Raw genomic sequence first — 9,958 nt, 5'->3', positions numbered from 1 at the left:
AAACTAAACTTTTAAAATCTCATAACGATTATTGCTATCTTTTCTTTTCAAAGGGATGGAGGCCATAGGCTGTTCTTAGGGAAGACGGCCACCATCTCTATTCACCAGGTCCTCAAGAAGTTCATCCCTGTGTCCTGGCACCACAAGGGATCAGCAGTGTCCCTGAGAACAGCTTGATTTCACTTTTCTATGAAGAAGTGGCTGTCCTTAGAGAGAGCTCAGTGGAAGGCAGCCTGGAGCCTAGTTCACACTGAAGAAAGTGGGAGGTGATAACCACTATGGCAGAGCTTGATTAACCCATGAGTTTTCTGATGGCATGTTTAGTTCTCTATCTTCTGCTGAAAAATAAACTTTCAGTTTTGACGCACAATCATAAACACAGATGATTAAAAAATCCTAATATAATTGATGCGCACACTTCCAATAACTTAATTATAGAGGTAGTTTAAAGAGTCTGCATCATTCTGTCATCAAGATCATTCAAGGCCAAAATCAAACTATGCCACTGGGTTTGGATAAAGAATCAATTTTCACTTTAACTCCTAAATTAAAAGATTCATTTGTAAAATCTCAGAAAATTCATTCAAAACTCAGTAAGAGCTAAAAAAATTGGGAACAATAAGCTGTAATTTTCATGCAGAAAATAAGAGAATCCCTGCTTTAAGTTCAAAATTTACCTTACTCATAACTATGGAGCTGCTGCTGAAATGCCCAGGAGGGGATTGTATCCTGTCTCTCTTTCGTCAGCATTCAGGTAGATAATCCTCTCCATGTTCCCCCACCCCCTCAAGTTGGATCCTCTAGGGAGGAGCAAGGGGTTGTTTCACTTAGTACATGGCCCAACATACATCTCATCTGATTACCTACTCTGACTACTTGCACTATTTCTCCTCATGTTATCATTAGAGAGCAGTTTCCCTCATCTCCCTTCAAGGGGAGGTGGAAGCAGAGAGTGGGATAAAACAAAACTGAGAACTTATCAGGTCTGCGCACAGCAGCGCTGCTGACCCACATCCCCACATAGACCTCCTGTCTACTTCCTTATTGACCCACTGCCTAGAAAATTGCTTGAAACTTCATACAGTTCTTTGGATATGGTGATCACAACATGATTTTCAGCCATTTTGCAAGGATTGCTTCTGAGTTACAGGCCTAATGAGGCATTCACATCCAGAAGGTGGTCTCTAAGAGTGCTCTCACAACTCCAGGTAGCTCCCTAAATCAGCTGCCCTCACTCAGTGGACTGCAAGCCATAATGGTGCCATAAAGGTATCTGGCAGATTGCGCTCATAGAAATGAGAGCTGCAAATTCTCAGATTGTTGAGGCGGATTTGAGCAGAGGGCCGCCTCCTGTAGATGTAGCTATGAAGGCTGCTGTCTCTATTTTGTATGTACCTCTCCCCCACCCCCCAACTGGCTCTTTGCTTTACCCACACAAGGACAGGCTGTGAGACAGGGAAAGCAGAGCTGCAACGAAGCCTTCCCACCCCTGCAGACCTAGGTCTCCTCTTCTCTCAGCAGCTCACCCAGCCCAGGTGCACCTCACCCCCCTCATTGCACTTGCTCATCTCACCAGCTCCACCTCACCCTCCCCACCTTTAACAGAGATTGCAGCTCAGGCAACAGTTAAACACTGTTCCTGTGAGCCTATCTCTGCCTTCCTGTGTGCCAAGAACCACTGCCCTGAGCCCAGCTCAGCTCTCACATCATGAACATTTCCTTAAACAGTCCATGAACCCCCACAGACACTAGTGCAAGGGCCCTACAATGAAGCAGGCTGCAGGCAGCAATCAGCTTTGCTGCTAGAGGCCTTCAGAGCAGGGCAGCCATGCTGCTCAGGGGAGGAGCCCAGCAGCTGCCCCGCCCCCAGCCCCATTGTGAGGTGATGGGTGGGGGTGGGGCAGGAGGAGTGTGAGTGGCGAGGGCTGTGATTGGATGTGGTAGGACCAGGCAGGCCACATAGGGAGGTGCCCTGCAGAGCCCCTCCACTCAGGGTGGTGGGTTGTCAGGGGAGGATGTTGAGCAGGGTAGGTGGGCCTGCCTGGGCCTCTTTCTTTCTCTAGCCCTTCTTGCAGTATCTTTTTCCAATTCCCCCTTCTGCTTGATTGATTGCTGTCCTTTTTCTTCTCAGAAAATGCACGGGCTCCTGGTTGATGTCAGCCTGTTCACAGAGCCTCTTGGCTTTGTGAGGGTCCTTGAATGGGTGAGTTTTTGATGGGCAGAGAAAAGCCTAGCGGCAAGTTGTTTTCTCCTGTGCTAGCTGGTGGATAAGAGAGGAAGAGAGAAGGGGTCCAAGTCTCTTCCTTGGGGCTGTCTTTGCCTGGGAAGGCTCCTGTTTCCCTGTCCTGCCTCATGGCTGCTGGGCTTGGTTTACAGCGCTCCTTCTGATAAGAGCCAATGCTTTCAGCTGGGTAGTGTTTGCTTGGGCCTGACTTATTTATGTGAATTGTGAAGGTGGTAGTATGCTGTTTCTAACCAAGATGTATGATCCATTGTCTGCTAACCACTATTTCCAAGAGAGCTGTGTGTCCCCCTCCCCTTCTTTACAAAAACAAGGAAAGTAAGTGTAGATTTACTATGCTGCAGATGGGGTTGATTGTGTAGTGGGTGTGTGTGTGCAGGGGGCAGGTTTATTGAGTAAGATAAAATTAAAAGCCTTTCAAACAGTTGCATATAAAAGCTGAGTTTCATTGATATAAAAACTGTGGGTTTGTGGTAGATTTATAAGTGATGCTGTGAGCACCTGCTGCTTCCACTTCCCCCTAACGGGAGGCTGCATGTGTCTGGCACATCTGAAGGCAGGCTTTGTTTCTCTGGGCAAGTGCATGACTAGTCTGCTCTGGACACAAGCAGTCCAAGTTAAATGATAATGCTGAACTCAAAAAGGGGGAAAAAAAGTTCTAAAAGCAGACTTTTATCATTGTGTTACAAGTACCCTGGGTCACTTAAATTGACCCTTTTTATTATTTTTTTCCCCCCTCCCTGTTTGTACTTCTCAGAAGTGGGGAGTGCAACAGGTGCTTTCCACAAATAATCAGTTTCACTTTTAAGTTGACTCCGCTTTTTTTTTAAGCGGCAGTGGTATGTTTAAACCAAAGCATCTCAGTTAACATGAGGAAATGCACATTTCTTGTCAATCTATTTAAACACTGAGTTTGTACTGCCTGCAAAGGAAGAAATCTTGTAAGTATAATGATGTGTATGTGTATCGAAGTTTGATAAACAGGTTAACTGCTTATATCTCTACAGGCTAGTGTTTCAAAACTTGCCTAATGGAGCCCTGCTTTACTGGGTGACTTGCATGGGGAAGCTGAATTTGATGAACAAAAGCTTTGTCAATGATTTATCTTCCTCCTGGTGACTCCTTTGAGTGTGAAAACTAGTACTAACATTTTCTATCCCTTTCTATAGATTTTTTCCATCTTTGCCTTTGCCACATGTGGAGGCTATAAAGGTGCAACTACAATTTTAGTTTCCTGCCAAGGTGCTATAAACAAAACAGCTACAGCTGTTTTTGCCTATCCTTTCAGGTGAGCTCATCCTTTTTGACTTGTTTTAATTACTGTTTCCTATGCTGGTTAATGTTTCCCTAAAACATGCATCTGGTTTGCTATTCAGTAGTCATACAGATGTGAATACTGAAGATGCTAGTCTCCATCCTCTCCAGATTGTGTATTTTGATACCTGAATTAGACTTTTTTTTTTCCCCTGGAGTCCCCTTCATTTTTGTCTCCTTATTGATGTTGTCTTTGAAATCAATACTACTGACCCCCTCACCCCCCAGTGAAGTATGTTTGGGGGAGGGGAGTAAAACTAATTACAGAAGTCTTCTGGATTTTTTTTTTTTCTGTGGATTAGATTTAGTTATACTGAAGGACCCAACTTAAACAAAATGCTTTCCCCGTTATGGAAAAAGTCTAAGGGCTAAATGGGAAAATATACACAGTATTTTCCATAGTTAGTGGATTCTGACTAGTATGGCAAGGTTAACATTGTAATTGTAACAAACTGCAGCAAGAACTGAACAATATTTTCGTAGAAACGGGAGAGGGAGACCAAAAACTAGTAAGGAGACTCCTTGGCAGAGATGAACAAGGAAGGCTAGAGAAATGAAGAAGAAAGTCAGGCCAAGGCCCCAGTCCTTTAAGCATGATTTGGGACCTAGCATGAGCCTGAGGCTCTAGCTGGTGCCTGCTACTGACTAGTAAAGCCTGTAGGATTCACTGCCCCAGTGTCCAGGGCAAATCATCCATTTGGTTGGGTGAGGGGTGGGGAAGGATGGATTTATTTAATTAGTCTGCTTATTGAGTAGTGTTGAGGGTTGTGTCATGTTTATCAACAGCTCTGCTGACTACTGAACTTGCCTTATGGCTGGTGAGTCTTGATCAGCATCTTGTACCTGGGACTAGTATGTTTAAGTAAGCTTGAAATAGCTTAAATTTGGGTCATAATTTTCCTTGACCGCTTGTTTTAAATGTACCTTGTAGCAATTTCTGCACTGAGGTTTTAAATGCATAAACATATTTTAAACTGTATGCAACTTCATTTGGTAGTCAGAAAACTTGGCAGTTCTGAGGAACAACTGGGATTACTTGAGAGCATTTCTTCACTTTAAGTTGAACCATGTTGAGGTTTCCAATTAGGCAACCAACACTAATGAGACCTGTTTTTTCCAGACTGAATACAGCTTTATTTAGTGCACCAAATCCCACACGATGCAACAGCACTTGGACTGACACTTATCTTGTGGGTGACTTCTCCTCTTCTGCACAGTTCTTCGTTGCTGTTGCAGTCTTGGCATTCCTATACTGTATTGCTGCCCTTGTTCTCTATGTTGGGTACATGCATGTGTATCGGAGCAACAGCAAAATCCCACTAACTGTAAGTTATTTTAGTTGCTTGTCTTTGATTATCTTTTGTGGATTTCTGTTTTGGAATAAGTATGGCTGAATACCAGTTTTGCATGGGGTAATTATTCATTAAGTGAGCGGGACTCTATTTGAGTGGATGGGAAAGACTTGTAATAAGAGTCCTAGCTTAAATTATTTTATTGTATGCCTTCTTTGGAAGTACTGGATGTAAGTTCAAATTCCCTTTTGTTAGAGCAAGGAATTGAACCCAGGTCTCTTTCACCCTGGATGAATGTGATAACTTTTTTAAGCTGCTGGATAAAGGAGGAGACTCCATACTCTCCAATGTAGTGTGCAGCCCATTCTGCTATATGCTCTGAGGATATCTACTGGGCTCAACCTTGCAGGTGACGCAAATAGAAGATTGTCTAGTTTGCAAATCTTACTTGATTAACTTTTGGTATGAGATGCCAAACTGCTTAGCACAGTCAAGACTGAGGCACTTTTGAGCAGGCTTAAAAGCAGAACTGCAAGCACCTGCTGGAAAGACTTCATGTCAACCTGGGTTCTTCCAGGTGGTGATAGTTTTTTGAGGGTTTAAATTTTGCATATAAATGCCTGCAGTAGCATTTAGGCTTAAATTCCTTTGTGCCTCTAACCCTGAATGACCCCCCTCCCCCCCTCCAAACAAACAAAACAAAACAGCAAGGCATAGATTCTGCAATGGCATCTGCACATGTGGGCCTGTAATCAGTAGGAATCTGTGAGCCAGGCCCCAAAGATCTGCACTTGCTGCCGCCACCCCTGCCCCCCACCATCAGATCTGCAAGTTAGTACCGCAATTATAAATATATGGTGTAATTGTAGACCCGTTGAATGGATGTGTAAAGGTCACTATTCTTTACCCCCCCCATCTTTTTTTACTGCTTTTGCTTTTTAAAATAAAAATTGGTTTAAGAAAAACTTCTGGTTTAAAAGAATAGTTGATGGGAAATGGTATATAAATATTTCACATGTGTATAAAGGTGGAGTGACTTCTCTCTTGCAGAAACACCCATCTGCAAGAAGCTCTCTGTATGTTGGTCCTACAGTTCTTTTCTATCTGTGGTCATAAACTGCAGAGGCTTTCCTTTGTGGTGGGGGGGAAACAACCTTCAAGGCCAGGAATATTGCCTGTGCAAGTTAGGGGACCAGCTGGATAACATGACATTACTTCTAATTTACAATTTTAAATGCAAGGACTTTTGGAACTAGAGCACTTATGGAACAAAAGTTAAACTTCTGTGGTATGGTAGGTAGCTCAAGAGACCTGTCTGTAAAATCAAGTCCTTGGCCACAACATGTCCATTTCTGCATTGGAGAGCTCTTGCAATCTTTGCTATACCAGTATGATTAAAGAACCAAGTCCCTATCTTGTAGATGGATGCAACTATAATCATAGAAAAGTATTTATAACTTATTCCAGTTTGGGAGGCAAAATAAGAGCAGTTTAAAAATTAATCACTGTTCTAGTAGCCATTATTGTTTGATGTGCAAATAATTGGTGGGTCTTATTCAATTTTAGAATGAAACAAAACAAAATGGTGGTTGTCTAATACAACACTCCAATCAAAAACCAGAGGCCTAGTGAGCTCCTGCAGAGCCTGGGCAGCATACCAACTCCTGGAGGACTGAGGTGGTAGGGTAGGGGGGGATCCTCACCTGCCCCAGCTCTCGGTGTAGTCTGGCGGCGGCGGCTGCTGCTGCTGCTGTAGTACCATGGGCTTAAGCTGCTACAGCTGAGAAGCAGACTTTTCTCCCACCAGTTGTAGCAGAGGGCACTGGCATATCCCCTCCTCTCCCTCTTCCCCAGAGTCTTTGCTATGCTAGGTGCAGTTCTGGGCCATCCAGCCATAGAAGCTGCACAAGCTGTTCTCAGTAGATTGGGGGTGGGGATTGAGCAGAATAGTGTCCTCCCTGCCCCCACTTTTTTGGGTGTTCTTTGCCACTGTCGGTGGCTCCTCCTCACCCAGTAACATATTTGGGGGGAAGGAGTGGTGAATAAAATGGGCACCAAGGGCAGCCCCTGGGGAATTATGCCACAGGGCTGCTGTAGCTGAGGAATAGGGTTGGCACATACTGGCAACAGCAGCCCTGAGGGATAGGGTCCCCAGGGGCTGCCTCTGGTGAGATGGTCACTCCCCACCCCAATATGCTACTGAGTGCAGAACTGCACAAGATGCCTTCCTCCCTGCCCCCTTCCTAGTGTATTGAGAATTACGCTGATAAAGCTTCATGTTTTCTAATACAGCTTTGTTTCACCCCCCTCTCTCCCTTTCCTGCAGCAATTCAAAATGGTCCCTGTATACTAAAATATAATTACAATATAATACTAATGAGTAAAGAAATGTAATGCATTGTTTTTTTAATGTGTATGTATATGTATAATATTTTTAAAAGGGGGTGAGGGAGTGGTGTGGTATTATGGATGGGAATAAATTAAGTTAAGAGCGGTCTGAAATGCTGTTCTTGTTTTAAATAATTACTACTTTGGGAACAGGTACTTGGAGAAGTTCTTTCCTCCCACCTCAACTGCTAGGTTGAATGCTTAGAGCTTGAGCATACAAGAGATGTAAGGGGGTCTGGTGTATACCAATGTTACCAAGATTGCAAGAACATGAAATTTGTCTGCTTTTCTTGTCAATGCCTGATGCTTTCATTGTTTCCCTTTCACATGAAGGTGGCTGAGTTTTGTATGTGTGGTTCTTGTTTTGTGGCATGATTTTTCTGTAAATTAGTAACTGATTTTGCAGTTCTTTTTTTTTTTTTTTTTTTCTGTAGGACTTTGTTGGTACTGTCATTGGTGCCTTTCTATGGCTGGTCAGTACCTCAGCCTGGGCTAAGGCACTTACTGATATAAAAATATCCACTGGTCTCAGCATTGTTCCAGAAATTGCAGCTTGCCAAGTGCCAGGATCAACTTGTTTGTTTGCTTCAGTCACCAGCATGGGAGGACTGAATGTGTCTGTGGTATGTATGTAAAGCCTTGCAATGCTGTCATTCTGCACTAATACAAGCAAGACCTCTTTTTCTGTCTACCTGTAGAATTTCATCCAGTGAAGATTATAGGTGTTGGTGACCACTTCGGGCCTGACTGAACTTCTTCATGGGCTTTGTACTATTGCAAAGCACTTACTAAAATGCCTGCTTCCTCTTATGATTTACCAAGAACTATTTTATTCATGAAATAGCTTCCCAAGTTACTGAAAATACCTCTTCCAGTACCTTCCCCTTTTAGCTTTTTACACCTTCTCTCTTCACAGCCTAGAAGTCTCTTTTGGAGTAATCAGATTTGTCCAGTACCAGTGTTTGTGATCATTGTTTGTCCCAAGTAGAAGTAAATTCTTGACTCCTTTTTATTCTTGGTATTGAGCCTGGTCTTTGTATTAACCACATCTACCAAGTTCTTTAAACCCCAATATAAAGATTCATTTTCTGTGAGTTGGCACAGCAAAAGTTGCATGATAATTTTCCGGTAATGGATAGACAGCTTCCCTCCCACCTCTTGCTGAAGCTTAAGGACTAGTGCCAATAGCAGTACCCACAACTTTGCACTGTAAGAAGTAGAGTTCACATAAGCTGTTCACTAAACCGGTGGGGATTGGAACAATAATATGTTGTTAGGAATACAGAGAGTTCATTCAGTGAATGAGGGAATTGTATAATGTCTTGCATCCAGGTAACAAGGATCTCTGCAGGATGGGTGCTTTCCAGCCATCCTGCTGCGATACTGCTAGCAGACCCTCACAGAAGAAAGATCATTAACTGGGCTATTCATAATTGCAGAGTGCTTCAATGCTATAAGCCAAATGCTGCTACTTGCATTATAAGGAGGTTCTTAATTTTTACTTTTTTTAAACCCATAGGTTTTTGGATTACTTAACATGATTTTGTGGGGAGGAAATGCTTGGTTTGTGTACAAGGAGACCACTTTGCATAATCCACCAAACGCAGCTTCTCAACATCCAGGAATCTATCCAGCTCAATCAGGAATATAACAGATAGGTGAGGCACATCCGTTTTTGTATCCTGTTGCCAACTACTTGGAGCCACTGGGATTATTTTTGTAATAATGGATGGTAGACAAACTCTTGCTTTGTCCTTAAAGCCCATGCTTTGCATAGAAACAAGGATGAAAACTTTGAAACGTTTACTTCATTGAAATGCATACATGGTGCCTTTAAAATGAATGCAGTTTCTTCATTAACTTCTGAATAGCAAAATGTTCAAGTCTTCTTAGGTGCAAACTCTCTCCCCTTCTCAGCAAGGGGTTTTTGCTAAAGTTTTTGGGAAGAAGCTGCAACTTTTTATAGTTAATATAACATTGCTCTTTCTTTAAAAGAAAGTGTGATGATTACAACCTTGTTTAGGAAGTTTGGAATTCCAGTGTTAAAGGTGATCAGTCAGATGTTATGCATGAACAGTTCTTTCAGAGAACAGAAAATAAAAAGCTTTTTCTAAACTTCTGCTTAGCTCTGGTTGCAAGTCTCTCTGGCATACTTCTGCAACCATCTTATTAGGCCTTCCAGTCCAAGGTAGCTTTTTTTTTTTTTTTTTTTTTTTTTTTTTTTTTTTTTTGAAAGAAAAATATAACAAAAGTTCAGTCTGCAAGCAGAATGTTTAGTCTTGTTTAGATTTTGTTTTTCTTGTGTTTTGTTACTATTTCATGCTTGGGACAAATCTCCAAATAAATATGATGAAATTTGAATTATTTTCTTGCCATAATTTAAGGAGAGAAATGGAAGCAAGTTATGCCCTTACTGATCAAATGATTGTGCCAAGTTAGTAAGAAATACTGTGGAGCCCAAAACTCACTCATTAGTAAATTTAGTGCATGTAAATATGTCCAGGCATAGTAACAGCTAATCTTTATAACACACTGTCCGAGGATGGACAACTCTTGATGAATTTTTCAGATGTACTATCTTCTGTTAAGTTACTACTCTAAGTTACCTTATTTATTTCTCTGTCCATGCAAAATGTACAAGAAACATGTTTGTTCTTGATTTAAATTGTATTAAAAAAAAAAAAAACAACTTCAAACTGTCAGTGTCATACTATTTTTAAAC

At 42.1% G+C, this 9,958-nt stretch overlaps 1 protein-coding gene across 1 annotated transcript; it reads left to right on the top strand.

The window, feature by feature from the left end:
* Positions 1–2,134: 2,134 nt before the first annotated feature.
* Positions 2,135–9,454, top strand: SYPL1 (synaptophysin like 1). The gene is made up of 5 exons (XM_090046299.1): positions 2,135–2,203; positions 3,412–3,530; positions 4,677–4,881; positions 7,671–7,859; positions 8,756–9,454. The coding sequence occupies exons 1-5, from the start codon at positions 2,135–2,137 to the stop codon at positions 8,885–8,887; spliced, it is 714 nt and encodes a 237-aa protein (XP_089902425.1). The 3' UTR covers positions 8,888–9,454.
* Positions 9,455–9,958: the final 504 nt, after the last annotated feature.

This window comes from Crocodylus siamensis, chromosome 4, assembly GCF_052110815.1.
Source record: "Crocodylus siamensis isolate JL-2025a chromosome 4, ASM5211081v1, whole genome shotgun sequence".
Taxonomy (NCBI): Eukaryota; Metazoa; Chordata; order Crocodylia; family Crocodylidae; genus Crocodylus; species Crocodylus siamensis.
The sequence above is the reverse complement of the archived record's forward strand: the minus strand, read 5'-3'. Positions and strand labels throughout refer to the sequence as shown.

Coding starts and splice junctions, on each gene's coding strand:
- SYPL1 (XM_090046299.1), top strand. CDS start 2,135: ATGCACGGGCTCCTGGTTGATGTCAGCCTGTTCACAGAGCCTCTTGGC. Junction 4,882..7,670: donor ACAGCAAAATCCCACTAACT/GTAAGTTATTTT, acceptor TTTTTTCTGTAG/GACTTTGTTGGTACTGTCAT. Junction 7,860..8,755: donor GAGGACTGAATGTGTCTGTG/GTATGTATGTAA, acceptor TTAAACCCATAG/GTTTTTGGATTACTTAACAT.